The 19,943-nt window shown below is 40.9% G+C and overlaps 1 protein-coding gene across 19 annotated transcripts in view; it reads right to left on the bottom strand.

Annotated features, from left to right (window-relative positions):
* Positions 1-19,943, bottom strand: part of LOC110491178 (arginine-glutamic acid dipeptide repeats protein) — a 323,796-nt gene that overhangs the window by 88,096 nt on the left and 215,757 nt on the right. For 14 of the 19 annotated variants that reach the window (XM_036947767.2, XM_090203963.1, XM_090203965.1 and 11 more), the window contains 3 exons: positions 13,975-14,079; positions 524-572; positions 56-192 (listed from right to left, as the gene is read on the bottom strand). In XM_036947767.2, coding sequence (XP_036803662.2) covers positions 56-192; positions 524-572; positions 13,975-14,079 — 291 coding nt within the window. Of the gene's footprint in view, positions 1-55; positions 193-523; positions 573-10,782; positions 11,080-13,974; positions 14,080-19,943 lie in introns of those variants that run through there. The other 5 variants (XM_090203973.1, XM_036947772.2, XM_090203970.1 and 2 more) reach the window with 1 other exon arrangement.

The following is a 19,943-nucleotide window of genomic DNA, read 5'->3' as shown; positions in this document are numbered from 1 at the left end:
CATAGAGAATTATCTCTCCAGACAGTAGGGTCAAAGGTCATGAGTCAGGTTTCACCTTGCAGCCCTGAGGTACATGAGCAGGTCACAGTCGTTGACCCCTGGCATCCACACTAGCTCCTCATTCTCTGTTACAGCCTGAGTCAGGACCCCCGGGGCCTCGGAGGGGAAGGGCTGCAACTCAGGAAGCTTGGCCTAATTAGGGAGGAGGATGAGGGGGGGGGGGGGGAGGTGTCAATCACACTACAAATAGCACCATAAGACTAGCCTGTGAAATATCAGCTTTCAAATGCTGTTCATCACCATCTAACAAGAGTGGCTGTGTGAACAACATGTTGCAAAGCACTATGGTTTAAATATCTCTAAAAGGAGAATGTTGGGAAATGTTTACAAATGTAAGTCAACCAACTATGAATGAATCTATTTCACTTTATATTGTAATAAATTACAGGTCATATTTTTCACAGAAATCTATAAAACACTGGACAGCTACTTTAACAACGCATATGTAAAAAAAAATAGTTACTTGGTGACTGGGCCCCACTCTGATCTCCCCCTGTGTGCTGTTTAGTCGCCTGGTAGAGAGAAAATAAGGTTGTTAGATCACAACAAAGAAGACATATATGTACTACGGAGGTTACAGGACTAGCTCAGTGCAACGACTGGTTCCTGTCCCCCTTGAGGGAATCATTGTCTGGCAAGAGCAAAAACGCGCGCAGATACTGAATGTCCGGCAGAACCAAGGTGAAACGTCTTGTCTTTATTATGGAACAGGTAACCAATAATGTCAATACCTCGGCAAACAAAGAGTTTGTTTCGTTTGATGGAAAAACCTCCCGTTGTGGAGATGATTTTAGTTGTCAAAATTAAAAAAGGTGTGTTGCAGATTTTTGTTGCGATGTGTAATTCAAGATTAAAATGTGTCTATCTATGGAAGAGACGCTTCTTGTGCACAAAGAGAATGGGTGTTCTCTGGGATATTGGATGTTTTTTTTTCCCCTCCTGAAGCTGGTATTGTAGAGATGCATTCAGCAACAAAACAGCAATCCCACTTAAAGAGGAGGCGGAGAAGAGGGGAGAGGGGAGAGGGGTGGGGGTGGGGGTGGGGGTTTGATACAGACGATTCCAGAGACACAGCCTGCCTGCAAAATGGCTGCCGGTGGGTTACACAGACGTACAAAACGGGTGGTAACCGTGGCAACAACCGCCTAGCAATGTAATAATAATAACAACAACAGTGTTCCTCCTAGCCATATCCCTCCAGCTGCAGTGGATTAGAGAAAATGACAAGATGTTCCCTTTTCAAAAGGCCTCCTTTTTCCCCCTTCCGTTGCCTAGGCAACGGCACATAGATTTTCATATAGTATAGTCTCTAGCTCAGATGGCTGCTGCAGGGGCAGGGGAAGCCCAGAAACTGTCAAAGAGTGATATTTGAAGCAGAAACCTTCCCTCTTTCCATCACTGGAGCTGGCTGGGGTTTAGCGCTGGCTGGACCGGGGTGAAACCTGAGTCTGTTAGGTCCCTGTGGTAGTGTTAATGTCCTCCAACCACAACCCTGGGCCCTCACTGTGACGGGTACACACATTTTAACCACCCCCCCCCCCTCTGGCTTTTTCCACCAATCCTCACTCCCCTTTCACACCCTTCCAGCAAGCCTTTGTCCCCCCCCTTTCGGTCCTCCCCACCATCCCTCATCCAATCCACTCTCTCTCTGACAGAGAGCAGACAGTTGTCAGGGAGGGAAGGGGGGGGGTAATATTCCATAGTGTAATGAAATATGACAGACGCAGCACGCTACACTGGACCTGCTGACGAGGAGGAGGAGGAGAACAGGCCAGCATCGGAGCAACACGTTCAATACAAGTAGAGCAGTGGTGGCCAACTCCTTCAACGTGTGCATGATTTCCTTCCAGCCCAGGACTAACATGGTCCTGGAGAGCTGCAGTGTATAGTGTGCTGTGCATGTTTATTTTCCAACCCAGCAGTTAGTGCTAGGCAGGAACAAAAGCCTGCACACGCCGTTGCTCTCAAGGGCCAGGGGTACACCCCCCCCCCCCCCCCCCCCCTCGAACGGAGCATTGGGTTTATTATTGAGAGAGCAGACGGTATACTAGCTCTTCATTGGGTTTATTATTGAGAGAGCAGACTGTATACTAGCTCTTCATTGGGTTTAGTATACTAGCTCTTCATTGGGTTTATTATTGAGAGAGCAGACGGTATACTAGCTCTTCATTGGGTTTATTATTGAGAGAGCAGACAGTATACTAGCTCTTCATTGGGTTTATTATTGAGAGAGCAGACTGTATACTAGCTCTTCATTGGGTTTATTATTGAGAGAGCAGACTGTATACTAGCTAGCTCTTCATTGGGTTCATTATTGAGAGAGCAGACTGTATACTAACTCTTCATTGGGTTTATTATTGAGAGAGCAGACTGTATACTAGCTAGCTCTTCATTGGGTTCATTATTGAGAGAGCAGACTGTATACTAACTCTTCATTGGGTTTATTATTGAGAGAGCAGACCGTATACTAGCTAGCTCTTCATTGGGTTTATTATTGAGAGAGCAGACCGTATACTAGCTCTTCATTGGGTTTAGTATACTAGCTCTTCATTGGGTTTATTATTGAGAGAGCAGACCGTATACTAGCTCTTCATTGGGTTTAGTATACTAGCTCTTCATTGGGTTTATTATTGAGAGAGCAGACCGTATACTAGCTCTTCATTGGGTTTAGTATACTAGCTCTTCATTGGGTTTATTATTGAGAGAGCAGACTGTATACTAGCTCTTCATTGGGTTCATTATTGAGAGAGAGCAAGACTGTATACTAGCTCTTCATTGGGTTTAGTATACTAGCTCTTCATTGGGTTTATTATTGAGAGAGCAGACCGTATACTAGCTCTGCATTGGGTTTATTATTGAGAGAGCAGACGGTATACTAGCTCTTCATTGGGTTTAGTATTGAGAGAGCAGACGGTATACTAGCTCTTCATTGGGTTTATTATTGAGAGAGCAGACTGTATACTAGCTCTTCATTGGGTTTATTATTGAGAGAGCAGACTGTATACTAGCTCTTCATTGGGTTTATTATTGAGAGAGAGCAGACTGTATACTAGCTCTTCATTGGGTTTATTATTGAGAGAGCAGACTGTATACTAGCTCTTCATTGGGTTCATTATTGAGAGAGAGCAAGACTGTATACTAGCTCTTCATTGGGTTTATTATTGAGAGAGCAGACTGTATACTAGCTCTTCATTGGGTTCATTATTGAGAGAGCAGACTGTATACTAGCTCTGCATTGGGTTTATTATTGAGAGAGCAGACCGTATACTAGCTCTTCATTGGGTTCATTATTGAGAGAGAGCAGACTGTATACTAGCTCTTCATTGGGTTCATTATTGAGAGAGAGCAGACTGTATACTAGCTCTTCATTGGGTTCATTATTGAGAGAGAGCAGACTGTATACTAGCTCTTCATTGGGTTTATTATTGAGAGAGCAGACTGTATACTAGCTCTTCATTGGGTTTATTATTGAGAGAGCAGACCGTATACTAGCTCTTCATTGGGTTCATTATTGAGAGAGAGCAAGACCGTATACTAGCTCTTCATTGGGTTCATTATTGAGAGAGAGCAAGACCGTATACTAGCTCTTCATTGGGTTCATTATTGAGAGAGAGCAAGACCGTATACTAGCTCTTCATTGGGTTCATTATTGAGAGAGAGCAGACTGTATACTAGCTCTTCATTGGGTTCATTATTGAGAGAGAGCAAGACCGTATACTAGCTAGCTCTTCATTGGGTTCATTATTGAGAGAGAGCAGACTGTATACTAGCTCTGCATTGGGTTTATTATTGAGAGAGCAGACCGTATACTAGCTCTTCATTGGGTTCATTATTGAGAGAGAGCAGACGGTATACTAGCTCTTCATTGGGTTCATTATTGAGAGAGAGCAGACGGTATACTAGCTCTTCATTGGGTTCATTATTGAGAGAGAGCAGACGGTATACTAGCTCTTCATTGGGTTTAGTATACTAGCTCTTCATTGGGTTTATTATTGAGAGAGCAGACGGTATACTAGCTCTTCATTGGGTTTATTATTGAGAGAGAAGACTGTATACTAGCTCTTCATTGGGTTTATTATTGAGAGAGCAGACTGTATACTAGCTCTTCATTGGGTTCATTATTGAGAGAGAGCAAGACCGTATACTAGCTCTTCATTGGGTTTATTATACTAGCTCTTCATTGGGTTTAGTATACTAGCTCTTCATTGGGTTTAGTATACTAGCTCTTCATTGGGTTTAGTATACTAGCTCTTCATTGGGTTTATTATTGAGAGAGAAGACTGTATACTAGCTCTTCATTGGGTTTATTATTGAGAGAGCAGACTGTATACTAGCTCTTCATTGGGTTCATTATTGAGAGAGAGCAAGACCGTATACTAGCTCTTCATTGGGTTTATTATACTAGCTCTTCATTGGGTTTAGTATACTAGCTCTTCATTGGGTTTAGTATACTAGCTCTTCATTGGGTTTAGTATACTAGCTCTTCATTGGGTTTAGTATACTAGCTCTTCATTGGGTTTATTATTGAGAGAGCAGACGGTATACTAGCTCTTCATTGGGTTTATTATTGAGAGAGAGCAGACTGTATACTAGCTCTTCATTGGGTTTATTATTGAGAGAGCAGACTGTATACTAGCTCTGCATTGGGTTTATTATTGAGAGAGAGCAGACGGTATACTAGCTCTTCATTGGGTTTATTATTGAGAGAGAGCAGACGGTATACTAGCTCTTCATTGGGTTTATTATTGAGAGAGAGCAGACGGTATACTAGCTCTTCATTGGGTTTAGTATACTAGCTCTTCATTGGGTTTAGTATACTAGCTCTTCATTGGGTTTAGTATACTAGCTCTGCATTGGGTTTAGTATACTAGCTCTTCATTGGGTTTAGTATACTAGCTCTTCATTGGGTTTAGTATACTAGCTCTTCATTGGGTTTAGTATACTAGCTCTTCATTGGGTTTAGTATACTAGCTCTTCATTGGGTTCAGTATACTAGCTCTTCATTGGGTTTAGTATACTAGCTCTTCATTGGGTTTAGTATACTAGCTCTTCATTGGGTTTAGTATACTAGCTCTTCATTGGGTTTAGTATACTAGCTCTTCATTGGGTTTAGTATACTAGCTCTTCATTGGGTTTAGTATACTAGCTCTTCATTGGGTTTAGTATACTAGCTCTTCATTGGGTTTAGTATACTAGCTCTGCATTGGGTTTAGTATACTAGCTCTTCATTGGGTTTAGTATACTAGCTCTTCATTGGGTTTAGTATACTAGCTCTTCATTGGGTTTAGTATACTAGCTCTTCATTGGGTTTAGTATACTAGCTCTTCATTGGGTTTAGTATACTAGCTCTTCATTGGGTTTAGTATACTAGCTCTTCATTGGGTTTAGTATACTAGCTCTTCATTGGGTTTATTATTGAGAGAGCAGACCGTATACTAGCTCTTCATTGGGTTTAGTATACTAGCTCTTCATTGGGTTTATTATTGAGAGAGCAGACCGTATACTAGCTCTTCATTGGGTTTAGTATACTAGCTCTTCATTGGGTTTAGTATACTAGCTCTTCATTGGGTTTAGTATACTAGCTCTGCATTGGGTTTAGTATACTAGCTCTTCATTGGGTTTAGTATACTAGCTCTTCATTGGGTTTAGTATACTAGCTCTTCATTGGGTTTAGTATACTAGCTCTTCATTGGGTTTAGTATACTAGCTCTTCATTGGGTTTAGTATACTAGCTCTTCATTGGGTTTAGTATACTAGCTCTTCATTGGGTTTAGTATACTAGCTCTTCATTGGGTTTAGTATACTAGCTCTTCATTGGGTTTAGTATACTAGCTCTTCATTGGGTTTAGTATACTAGCTCTTCATTGGGTTTAGTATACTAGCTCTTCATTGGGTTTAGTATACTAGCTCTTCATTGGGTTTATTATTGAGAGAGCAGACTGTATACTAGCTCTTCATTGGGTTTAGTATACTAGCTCTTCATTGGGTTTATTATTGAGAGAGCAGACTGTATACTAGCTCTTCATTGGGTTTAGTATACTAGCTCTTCATTGGGTTTAGTATACTAGCTCTTCATTGGGTTTATTATTGAGAGAGCAGACTGTATACTAGCTCTTCATTGGGTTTAGTATACTAGCTCTTCATTGGGTTTAGTATACTAGCTCTTCATTGGGTTTAGTATACTAGCTCTGTGAAGAGAGTATAAGCGTTAGACATGTACAAATATACTCCTTAAAATGATGAACAGTTTATTTAATGAGTCAAACGAGGCCACGTCGTATAACCCACACAACTAAAACCTTACATTAAAAGTGTGCCACAGCATGAAGGTGGAAACCTTTTAGAAAATGATCAGTGCCACACCGGGGACAAATACAATAAAGTGAAATTTACAGTGCCTTCAGAAATTGTCTATGGACCACTTTTTCCACGTTTTTGTGTTAAAGCCTGAATTTCAAAATGGATTAAATAGAGATGTTGTGTCACTTGCCTACACACAATACCCTATAAGTGGAGTCAATAACTATTCAACCACTTTGCTATGCCAAGGAGTAACATTTACAAATATTATAAATAAAAATGGTAAAAAATGAGCTTAACAAGTCACGTAACAAAGTTGCATTGTGCAATAACAGTGTTTTACCGCATACAGATGATTGTAAAGGTCCCTCAGTCGAGCAGTGACTTTCAAAACAGACTGAACCACAAAGACCAGGGAGGTTTTAAAATCTCTCTCTATTGGTAGATGGGGAAAACATTGAAAAAGCCGACATTAAATATCCCTTTGAGCATCGTGACGATTTTAATATATATATATATATTTTTTTGGGGGGGGGGGACAGTGTATCAACACACCATGTCACTACAAAGACGTCCTAATCCATCCACCTGACAGGTGTGGCATATCAAGAAGCTGATTTTAAAAAAAAAAGCATGATCATTACACAGGTGCACCTTGTGCTGGGGACAATAAAAGGCCACTCAAACTTTGCAGTTTTGTCACACAACACAATGCCACAGATGTGTCAAGTTGTAATGGAGCGTGCAATTGGCATGCTGACTGCTGGAATGTCCACCAGAGCTGCTGCCAGAGAATTTAACGTCAATTTCTTTACCATAAGCTGTTTCCGTCGATTTAGAAAATTTGGCAGTACGTCCAAACGGCCTCATAACTGCAGACCATGTATATGGTGTTGTGTGGGTGAGCGGTTTGCTGATGTCAACGTTGTGAACAGAGTGCCCCATAGTGGTGGAGGGTCTTACGGTATGGGGCAGGCATAAGCTACAGAAAACAAATACATTTTATCGATGGCAATTTCAATGCACAGAGATACTGTGATGATATCCTGAGGCCCATTGTTGTGCCGTTCATCACCTGCCATCAACTCACGTTTCAGCATGTTAATGCATGGTGGCAAGGATCTGTACACAATTCCTGGAAGCTGAAAATGTCCCAGTTCTTCCATGGCCTGCATACACACCAGACATGTCACCCATTGAGCATGTTTGGGATGCTCTGGATCGATGTGCACGACAGAGTGTTCCAGTTCCTGCCAATATCCGGTAACTTCCCACAGCCATTGAAGAGGAGTGGAACAACATTCCAACAGGCCACCAATCAACAGCCTGATCAACTCTATGAGAAGGAGATGTGTTGCGCTGCATGAGGCAAATGGTGATCACACCAGATACTGACTGGTTTTCTGATCCACCCCCCCTACCTTTTTTTTTTTTAAGGCATCTGTGACCAACAGATACATATCTGTATTCCCAGTCATGTAAAATCTATAGATTAGGGCCTAATATATTTATTTCAATTGATTAATTTTCTTCTATTTTACTGAAACTCAGTAAAATCTTTGAGAGGGTTGGGATGATGCGTTTATACTTTGGTTCAGTGTAGTTACTCCACAACACCATCCGAATTGACCGAGTGAAAATAAGGAAGCCTGTTATGAATGAAAAAATAGACTCCAAAACATGCATCCTGTTTGCAACAAGGCACTGAGGTAAATACCTGCAAAAAATAAATGTGGAAACGTAATACAAAATGATTGTGAATACATCGTGTTATGTTTGGGACAAATCCAACACATTACGGAACACCTCTCTCCATATTTTCAAGCATAGTGTTGGCTGCAATTTAAAAAAATATATATATATATATACACACCCCAATGCCCCAGTGATTGGGAACGTCGCCATGTGTAGGGTGCCGTCTTTCAGATGGGACGTTAAAACAGGTGTCCTGACACTTATTGTAAGAGTAGGGTGTCCTGGCTAAATTCCCAATCTGGCTCTCATACCATCATGGCCACCTAATCATACCCAGCTTCCAATTGGCGCTCATTCATCCCCCCTCTCTTCTCCCCAGTAACTATTCTCCAGGTTGTTGTTGTAAATGAGAATGTGTTCTCAGTCGACCTACCTGGTAAAATAAATACCTTTTTATGGGTATGCGTGTAATCGCCAAAGACCGGGGAGTTTTTCCAGGATACAAAAGAAACGGAATGGAGCTAAGCATTCAAAATCCTAGAGGAAAACCTGGTTCAGTCTGCTTTCCATAAGACACTGGGAGATTAATTCACCTTTCAGCAGGACAATAACAAACAGAAGGCCTAATCTACACTGGAGTTGATTACCAAGAAGACAGTAAGACGACGAGTTACAGTTTTGACTTACATCGGCTTGAAAATCTATGGCAAGACCTAAAAATGGTTGTCCAGCAATTATCAACAACCAATTTGACAGGGCTTTTAGAATTTATAAAATAGTAGGCAAATGTTACACAATCCAGGTGTGAAAAGCTCTCAAGAGAAATTACCCAGAAAGACTCACAGCTGTAATCGCTGCCAAAGGCGATTCATGTATTGACTCACGGGGTTTAAATTCTAATCTACTCAAAATATATTATGTGTTTTATTTCCCTTTTTATTTATTTACGTTACTATTTCTCTTCGACTTTTGATATAATATTTTGTGTAGATCATTGACGTAAAATGGCAATTAAATCAATTTTAATCCAACTTTGTAACACGACAAAATGTGCACAAAAAAAAAATCACGTGGTGTGAATGCTTTCTGAAGGCACTGTACAGGTGAGGTCCCAAATTCCCCACAGTGGGTTAAGTGGGCAGTTTGAGTATGGAAGTCTAATGAGACCTTTTAGGTCAATAAAACCAAGAACAGATATGATATTGGTGATAACACCTGAAGACAATTAACTAGAATTACTTTGCTATTAAGACAATACATGGTTTAGTTGAACTCTAGAAATGTTATATTTAGAAAAAGGAAAGAATCAATGAGTTGAAAAGTTGACACTTCTTTTATGAACCCGTTTATTAATAAATCCATATATATATATATATATATATATATATATATATATATATATATATATAAATAAAAAACTGTTAGGGATTGGGGTACATTTCTCTATGCACGTTATGAGTAATATTCAGGAAAAGTAATATTTGATAATATTTTATCATATTATTATACCTGAACATGCAGCCATATTATATGTATCTATCAACAGTCTATGTCCGAATACCCATTCTAGCGTACTAAATAGTATGCGAAAAAATATAAATTTTTCTAGTATGTGAAATTTCGAAAATAGAACTCCAAATGCTATGCTCCATCTAGTTCGCGATCGCGTTAACTATCTGATTATCAGCTGTTAAGTTGGAAAAGACGAGTGAATTCTACTTGATCAAACGCCGAAATTAGTATACAGTTTAAGGACGTAGTACGCGAGTATAAGTATTCGGACGGACACAAACTTGTGTCTATTTTGTATCGGATGAGTAATAGTCAGTGCAACTTGGATAGCCATGTCCTGTACAACAGGAATGGCTCCCAACATATTTCATGTCAAGTCTAGAAAATGACACATGCAAAACCAAAACAGGCATCTTTTGTGTTGTTACTTCCTGAACCAAAACAATAACAGTCCTGATCCAGCATGGTGCAACTTTACCAGGGGAAACCCCGCCCCAAACATCAGATCCGTCCAATCCTCGCACGACTATAACGCCGTCATAATATTACAAAAACTGTGCGAAAAAAAAAACTACTTTTCCAATCAACCACACAGTCTCCTGAAACACCTACAACATGAAGTATTTCTTTGACGTGATCACATGTATCAGCTGGAGCGAGAGTGTGTGTCTGCACAAAGCTTCTCAGGGCTGCCATGTCGGCTCGATTGTAAACACGAGAACAGACAGAGTGGGCTACTGCAAAATGGAGTCAGCACCAGCCTTGCTTCTGTGTCTCATTTCTCCTATAGGCAACAACAACAACAAAAAAAGGTGTAGAAAAGTTAGCTTGCTTATAATATGATTATGTAAAACGGTAGATATCGCTTTCATGTTCCGTTACGCCAATGGTGTTACAATGTAGTGCGTTCGCCCAGCGATTTACCTTTATGCATGGCAACTCTGGCAGGGATATGCACCTTTCACGAATACAATGTATCCGATAACAGTATGCTCTTGTCTAATTTAAACTATGGTCAGACATGCATGTTCTCTTCATATCCGTGACAAAAAAAACAAAGAAAAAAACACTCGGGTGTATAATTCAATTAATTCGGGTAAAAAGCTTTGCTTTTACACTAGACAGATGAAAAGCCGCGACTACTCAGACAGACTGACTGTCTCAAACCTACTCGCGGAATTAAACCGTAACACATGAATATATTTATCAACCTACCTCCGAGTAGCAAACATGTCGTCCATTTCTGACACCAATCTCTAAGGCTCGTTTGTTGACAGTTTGTCTAGAATTGAAGTGGTCGTTGTGAATCGACTCACTCTCTCCCCTTCCCACCTATTGTCAGGTGCTCAAAATGGAGGACGGCGCAAAGCGCTTGCTCTCAGAGAGGGGCTTCCACTGAGCTGCTGGTGCTGTGACCTCACAGCGTATCCCCACCGAGAGCTCCCGTTTCTACCAGACACAACTGAGCATGTGCTACGACCTTCCACACAGACAGGATGCGGAATCCATCTCGTTCGTCACAACCACAAAGGCATAAACCACGCCTATTTCTATAATTTCTCTTAAAATCTGATTTTAAACCTAACATTATGCCTAACCTTAACTTTCAATTATAAGCAAAAAAGCAAATGTTTGTTTTAATATATATTTTTTCGATATAAACTATTTTGACTTTGCGGCTGTGGTAACTAGTGAAAACCATCTCTCTCCCCTCTCGAATGTCTGGTCTATAATAAAGAAGGCCATTGGAATTGAACGCGACGCTGCAGACCGGGGAGACAGAGTGCCCCCTCTCACTGAAGCCACGGAGGTTCTAGGCCGACCGCGGTATTGCAGGCATTGTTAGCATAAAAAACTAGTAATGGGGAGTTACTAGTAATAACTCCCCATTGTTGACCTATACTTATCTATAACTGGGCTAATAACTCACTAACTAGTGAAATAATATTAACAAAGGTGCAACAAGGGCGGCTCTGATGTGAAAAGCGCATTTACTCGCTGGTGATTGAGAGACTCGTGAGGCTACCCTCGCCAATAGAATTCTACTCCGTTGCGCTCTGGCTCTGCCAATAAAATCACAGACTCAATCTTGCAAAAGTTAGATTTGTTTCGGTGCATTGAAAAGAGGCTGATATAATGTTGATTCGATCACATACATAAAATTTAAAAAAATTATATAGTGCAAACTGATGAGGCGAACTCAGTGAAGTTCAACCTCTTGCGTCTCTGCGCGGCATGGCACTTATTTTGCGCTGCGGTCCTGGAGAAAGTGCGTGGCCGTACACGCGCGCATTTTAGAGGGAACACTGTCTATGACCCCCACGAGTGTCACGGGACTCATCTGAAGGTAACCCATTCAAACTAATGGTAGGATGGAGATAGATATAGATATTAAACCTTCATCTGAAGGTAACCCATACAAACTAATGGAAGTATGGAGATGGGGGGGTTTGTTTTGTAATCCCAAAAATATAGGTGGTCCAAAAAAAGTAATATTGTAAATAATTCCTGAGCTTTCTTTTTTCTCCTAGATATAGGACAGACACTTCAAAACCTTTTTTCTTATGATTTCATTCTTTACTGTATTTTTTTTCGGTGCCAATTATGAAAATATTATTTATATGCTCTATACCAGTAAAGGCCAAATTGAAAATGTTATCAAATAAAACATTTATATTTTTTTGGGAATACCTAAATGGGTCCTAAAATATCTAAATGATCCACATAATGGCCCTAACTGATCCGAAAGAGACTATTCGAAAATAATAATTTTACACCTTGATTACACACTGAGACACGATCACATCTTTTATTTGTGGGAATACTTGGGAACATATTTCCTAAATTAAACTCATTTTTTATCTGAATTCCTAGTGATTGTCTTTGTTAAAAACAAAAAATACCCGATGTACAATATACCACTGCACCAGATTTAGCTAGATAGTTAATTCTCATCTGTAGTCACTTTATAATTTTACTGTATAACATTGATGGGGGGAAAAGTTGCAATGGGAAAGGAAAGGGGTGGAATGGGCCAGGTGGAGGCTGGAGAAGGGGTGGAATGGGCCAGGTGGAGGCTGGAGAAGGGGTGGAATGGGCCAGGTGGAGGCTGGAGAAGGTACATTTGGGTCGTAACATCGAACAATCAAACTGCGAGCATTAAACAGTATCTTGGAATTCATTTTTCTCGTGACTTTTTTATTTATTTTTTAACCCTGCATTTGCAAGTAGCTTGATGTGTAAACTACTACTAAAACAGTAAGCCAGTCGGCTACAGTAGGCCTGGTGCCGTATATACTATAGCATAGTAAGTAAGAAAGATATTATTTGGTCTTTGAGCAGCAACATACAGTAATAGCGGATTTATGATCAGGCACAATGTTGTCCGGAGACTCCGTATGGAGGGCGTGATGGAGCCTCCTGGAGGCATGCGGAGGCCAAATCGAGCTCCGTATGGAGGGCGTGATGGAGCCTCCTGGAGGCATGCGGAGGCCAAATCGAGCTCCGTATGGAGGGCGTGATGGAGCCTCCTGGAGGCATGCGGAGGCCAAATCGAGCTCCGTACAGCGATGCTTTGCGCCAGACACATTTTGTAACAATGCGGAGAGCTCCATATAGACCCGCATTTACATGATTGGTTGACGGTAGGTGTGGGCGGGAGGTCCTGTATAAACACTAACTCACTTCCTTGACAACAGCAGATGTATGAATGCCCTGTCTTCTCCAGATGTCGTATCACCATTAATGGTGTTAACGCAGACGTCGGATTGACGATGCTTCGCTTTATTTCATTTTAAAGTCAGTCAGGGGGCGGCAGGGTAGCCTAGTGGTTAGAGTGTTGGACTAGTAACCGGAATGTTGCAAGTTCAAATCCCAGAGCTGCCGTTCTGCCCCTGAACAAGGCAGTTAAACCCCCTGTTCCCCGGTAGGCCGTCATTGAAAATAAGAATTTGTTCTTAACTGACTTGCCTAGTTAAATAAAGGTTATAATATATATATATATATATATTTTTTAAAGTCAGTCAGTAAAAGGCGATGTTGCAAGTTCAAATCCCAGAGCTGCCGTTCTGCCCCTGAACAAGGCAGTTAAACCCCCTGTTCCCCGGTCGGCCTCTGCAGAAATCAGGGCATTTATACTTTTGAGCAGCGCAGAGCTGTTGTCAAGGAAAATGAGTTTATGTTTATTCAGAACCTCCCGCCCTTACCTATCGTCAACCAATCACGTCAATGCGGAGCTATACGGAACCCTCCGGCATTGTTACAGAATTTGAGAGACACACAGGGATGCGGTACGGAGCTCAATTTGGCCCCTGGGTGCCTCCAGAGGCTTCGCAATTCCATCACAACATCCACACGGTGCCTCGGACCACATTTTAGGATCAAGCACAAGTTGTCTTTTAGGCTTACCTGGTCTCTGGGTTGTATCCCAGGATGTAGAAAAAGGAGTCGATGCGAGCTTTGAACTCCCTGGCAGCGAAGATGTCTGAGAAATGGGCAATGTTACACTTCCCCCTGAAACACAAGACAGACGTGGGATAATGTGATTTATTTGTCAACATCTTACAGTCTTATGGTAAAGATATAAGTGTACAAAATATCATTGATATTGTTGCAAGAATGTAATTAATCGTGTTTTTGGGGAAGTGCGTCTTGGAAAAACAAGATAAATGCAGGAAAATGTGTTTTATTAGTCAACATACAGACATATTAACACATTGCTATGTGCAGAGCATTCAGACCTGGACTTTTCCCCATTTTGTCACGTTGCAGCCATTTTGTTACGTTACAGCCATTTTGTTACTTATTCTAAAATTGATTAAATAGTTATCCCCCCCCCCCCCCTCATCAATCTACACACAATACCCCATAATGACAAAGCAAAAACAGGTTTCTGCTTTTGATTTTTTAAATAAATTAGCAAAAATGTATAAAAACCTGTTATTGCTTTGTCATTATGGGGTATTGTGTGTAGATTGATGAGGGGGGGGGGGGGGGGGGGGGGGGGGATAACTATTTAATCAATTTTAGAATAAGTAACAAAATGTGGAAAAAGTGAAGGAGTCTGAATACTTTCCAAATGCACTGTAAGTGCCATGTAATTAAGTGTTTTCTGGGGAGTTCTATAGAGGGTTGCCAGGTGACGTATGATGCTTCCTGGCGGCCATGTTGGATGACCACTGCGTAAATTAATCCGACAACAACAGCCGTGTAGCTACCCCAAGCTGCATGATAACAGTTCCTACACTTACTTCATTCATCCCCATGGTCAATGTCGGTGCCGTATTTGTCTGCTCTAACAAGGCAGGAAAAGACAACGGGACAACATAATTTTTTTTTTTTTTTACAGATTACCCAGAATCATGAAACATCAAGGAGGAAAGATTCAAGAACTGTCAGAAAAACAAATAAACATTTTTGCCCGTCAAGACCTGAACCTAGACAGCTTTAAGTACAGGATCTTCTTTAATCATTTCATCACTGGTAAGTCTGATTTGGAGTTTATTTTAGCTGTTATGCTAACCAGGCGTCAACATTAGCTAGATAGCTTGTAGTCTAACATACATCGCTCTCATCGGCGGCACACAAGTGTCAGGTTTCGTGGAAGCAATTAAAAAATAAAAAAAAATTCACCTTTATATTTATTTATTAGGATCCACATTTGCAGAAGAAGAAACCACTCTTCCTGGGGTCCACAAAAAAATAAAAATAAATACAAAACATGACAAGTAACCAAAACACAGATACTGATTGACAAGAAAACACTAATTTAAAATACAATATAAATATATGAAATTATGAGTCAAATCACAGGGTAGCCTATGCCTCCTCTGCCGACACTTACGAACAGATCAATAATAACAACCTTGTCTTGAATGTAACCATCTAATCTAGATGGATATGACGTCCATCTACCTTGGAGGAGAACATTATTGTAAAAAAAAAAAAAAAAAAACACTCCGTTGTCACCGACCCGATGATAATTTGTTGAGAAAATGTATGGACATTACAGCATAGGACAAAGGCCTCAACGGGATAGGATATCCTGCTGTGTTGACTGGTTGTTTTAGCCTCAACGGGATAGGATATCCTGCTGTGTTGACTGGTTGTTTTAGCCTCAACGGGATAGGATATCCTGCTGTGTTGACTGGTTGTTTTAGCCTCAACGGGATAGGATATCCTGCTGTGTTGACTGGTTGTTTTAGCCTCAACGGGATAGGATATCCTGCTGTGTTGACTGGTTGTTTTAGCCTCAACGGGATAGGATTTCCTGCTGTGTTGACTATTGGTTGTTTTAGCCTCAACGGGATAGGATATCCTGCTGTGTTGACTGGTTGTTTTAGCCTCAACATACTCGCTAATGTCCAGTCCTTAGTTAACAAAGTTGACGAAATCAGGGCAAGAGTTGCTTTCCAAAGAGATATCCGGGATTGTATCACTGTTTCACAGAGACATGGCAAGCTGGGGACATGCTGTCAGAGTCAATACAGACCAACAGGATTTTCAGTGCATCGCGCCGACAGGAACAAACATCTCTCCGGTAAGAAGAAAGGCGGGGGTGCATGTTTCATGATTAACAACTCATGGTGTTATTGTAACAACACACAAGAGCTCAAGTCCTTTTGTTCACCCGACTTAAAATTCCTCACAATCAAATGCCGACCGCATTATCTCCCAAGAGAACTCTCCTCGGTAATAGTCACAGCTTATCCCCCCCGCAAGCGGATACCAAGACAGCCATCAAGGAACTTCACTGGACTTTATGCAAACTGGAAACCATATATCCTGAGGCTGCATTTCATATAGTTGGGGATTTTAACAAAGCTAATTTGAGAACAAGACTACCTAAATTCTGTCAGCATATCGATTGCAGTAAACGAGAAACACGCTGGACCACTGCTACTCTAACTTCCACGATGCATACAAGGCCCTCCCCCGCCCTCCTTTTGGGAAATCTGACTATGACTCCATCTTGTTGCTCCCCTCCTATAGGCAGAAACTAATACAGGATGCGCCCGTGCTTAGGTCTATCCAACGCTGGTCTGACCAATCGGATAACACGCTTCAAGATTGCTTCAATCACGTGGGAGTGGGATATGTTCCGGGTAGCCTCAGACAATAACATTGACGCAAGTTTATAAGGAAGTGTATAGGAGATGTTGTACCCGCTGTGACTATTAAAACCTTCCCTAACCAGAAACCATGGAAAGATGGCAGCATTCGTGCAAAACTGAAAGCCATGAACCACCCCATTTAATCATGGCAAGGCGACTGGAAACATGACCGAATACAAACCGTGTAGTTATTCCCTCCGCAAGGCAATCAAACAAGCAAAGCGTCAATATAGAGACAAAGTGGAGTCGCAATTCAACGGCTCAAACACGAGACGTATGTGGCAGGGTCTACAGACAATCACGGATTACCAGCCCCGTCGTGGACATCGACATCTTGCTGGAGAAGGTGGAAAGTTCCTCTGTGTACACATCACGGACAAACTGAAATGGTTCATGCACACAGACAGTGTGGTGAAGAAAGAGCAACAGCGCCTCTTCAACTTCAGGAGGCTTCCCTTTAGAAAGACACTAATGTCGACTGGATTCCCACTGTGAAGATGAGCAATGTTGCATCAGATTCCCACTGTGAAGATGAACAATGTTGCATGTGATTCCCACTGTGAAGATGAGCAATGTTGCATCAGATTCCCACTGTGAAGATGAACAATGTTGCATGTGATTCCCACTGTGAAGATGAGCAATGTTGCATCAGATTCCCACTGTGAAGATGAACAATGTTGCATGTGATTCCCACTGTGAAGATGAGCAATGTTGCATCAGATTCCCACTGTGAAGATGAACAATGTTGCATCAGATTCCCACTGTGAAGATGAACAATGTTGCATCAGATTCCCACTGTGAAGATGAACAATGTTGCATCAGATTCCCACTGTGAAGATGAACAATGTTGCGTCAGATTCCCACTGTGAAGATGAACAATGTTGCGTCAGATTCCCACTGTGAAGATGAACAATGTTGCATCAGATTCCCACTGTGAAGATGAGCAATGTTGCATCAGATTCCCACTGTGAAGATGAACAATGTTGCATCAGATTCCCACTGTGAAGATGAGCAATGTTGCATCAGATTCCCACTGTGAAGATGAGCAATGTTGCATCAGATTCCCACTGTGAAGATGAACAATGTTGCATCAGATTCCCACTGTGAAGATGAACAATGTTGCAGCATTCTACTTCTACTTTGTCCTTTTCCAGATATGAAAGGAGACTTCCCTCAGTCAGACTAGATTATTGTAATATGCTGTGGATATGAAAGGAGACTTCCCTCAGTAAAACTAGATTATTGTAATATGCTGTGGATATGAAAGGAGACTTCCCTCAGTAAAACTAGATTATTGTCATATGCTGTGGATATGAAAGGAGACTTCACCTCAGGCTAGATTATTATAATATGCTGTGGATATGAAAGGAGACTTCCTTCAGGCTAGATTATTATAATATGCTGTGGATATGAAAGGAGACTTCCTTCAGACTAGATTATTATAATATGCTGTGGATATGAAAGGAGACTTCCTTCAGACTAGATTATTATAATATGCTGTGGATATGAAAGGAGACTTCCTTCAGACTAGATTATTATAATATGCTGTGGATATGAAAGGAGACTTCCTTCAGACTAGATTATTATAATATGCTGTGGATATGAAAGGAGACTTCCTTCAGACTAGATTATTATAATATGCTGTGGATATGAAAGGAGACTTCCTTCAGACTAGATTATTATAATATGCTGTGGATATGAAAGGAGACTTCCTTCAGACTAGATTATTATAATATGCTGTGGATATGAAAGGAGACTTCCTTCAGACTAGATTATTATAATATGCTGTGGATATGAAAGGAGAATTCCCTCAGGCTAGATTATTATAATATGCTGTGGATATGAAAGGAGACTTCCTTCAACTAGATTATTATAATATGCTGTGGATATGAAAGGAGACTTCCTTCAGACTAGATTATTGTAATATGCTGTGGATATGAAAGGAGTTTCCCTCAGACTAGATTATTGTAATATGCTGTGGATATGAAAGGAGACGTCCTTCAGACTAGATTATTGTAATATGCTGTGGATATGAAAGGAGACTTCCTTCAGACTAGATTATTATAATATGCTGTGGATATGAAAGGAGACTTCCCTCAGGCTAGATTATTGTAATATGCTGTGGATATGAAAGGAGACTTCCTTCAGACTAGATTATTATAATATGCTGTGGATATGAAAGGAGACTTCCTTCAACTAGATTATTATAATATGCTGTGGATATGAAAGGAGACTTCCTTCAGACTAGATTATTGTAATATGCTGTGGATATGAAAGGAGACTTCCTTCAGACTAGATTATTGTAATATGTTATGGATATGAAAGGAGACCTCCCTCAGATCAGATAATTATAATATGCTGTGGATATGAAAGGAGACTTCCCTCAATCAGACTAGACGGTTGTAATATGCTGTGGATATGAAAGGAGACTTCCCTCAGACTAGATTATTGTAATATGCTGTGGATATGAAAGGAGACTTCCCTCAGTCAGACTAGACGGTTGTAATATGCTGTGGATATGAAAGGAGACTTCCCTCAGACTAGATTATTGTAATATGCTGTGGATATGAAAGGAGACTTCCCTCAGTCAGACTAGACGGTTGTAATATGCTGTGGATATGAAAGGAGACTTCCCTCAATCAGACTAGACGGTTGTAATATGCTGTGGATATGAAAGGAGACTTCCCTCAGTCAGACTAGATTATTGTAATATGCTGTGGATATGAAAGGAGACTTCCCTCAGACTAGATTATTGTAATATGCTGTGGATATGAAAGGAGACTTCCTTCAGACTAGACGGTTGTAATATGCTGTGCCTTGGTCAAGCTGAATGATTGCCATTCAGGTAGAGAGCCCTGTCACCTTGTTGTCATGACAACTGTGCCCCTTTAAACCAAATTAAAAGGTGCAGCAGTAAAAAATGTTTTTGTCTTGCCCCATTGAAAAAAACAAACAACATTTTTCTTATAATCTATTTATTTATTTGACCATTTAAACCACATTTAGCATAGACACTGTAATTGTTGCAGAAATGCTTGTTGATGTGGAGGATGAGAGCCGCAGTCGATATCTCCGATAGGGGAAAGTGAGGCCCAAGAGAGGTTTTTAAAAATAAATAACCATCAACCAGTGGGTCTTGCGACAGGTACCAAGAGATGACCAGTTTACAGAGGAGTATAGAGTGCAGTGATGTGTCCTATAAGGAGCATTGGTGGCAAATCTGATGGAACATCTAGCTGCTCGAGAGCACAGACACAGAGACAG

Source organism: Oncorhynchus mykiss, chromosome 16 (assembly GCF_057628025.1).
Source record: "Oncorhynchus mykiss isolate SJ-2025 chromosome 16, ASM5762802v1, whole genome shotgun sequence".
Taxonomy (NCBI): Eukaryota; Metazoa; Chordata; class Actinopteri; order Salmoniformes; family Salmonidae; genus Oncorhynchus; species Oncorhynchus mykiss.
The sequence above is the reverse complement of the archived record's forward strand: the minus strand, read 5'-3'. Positions and strand labels throughout refer to the sequence as shown.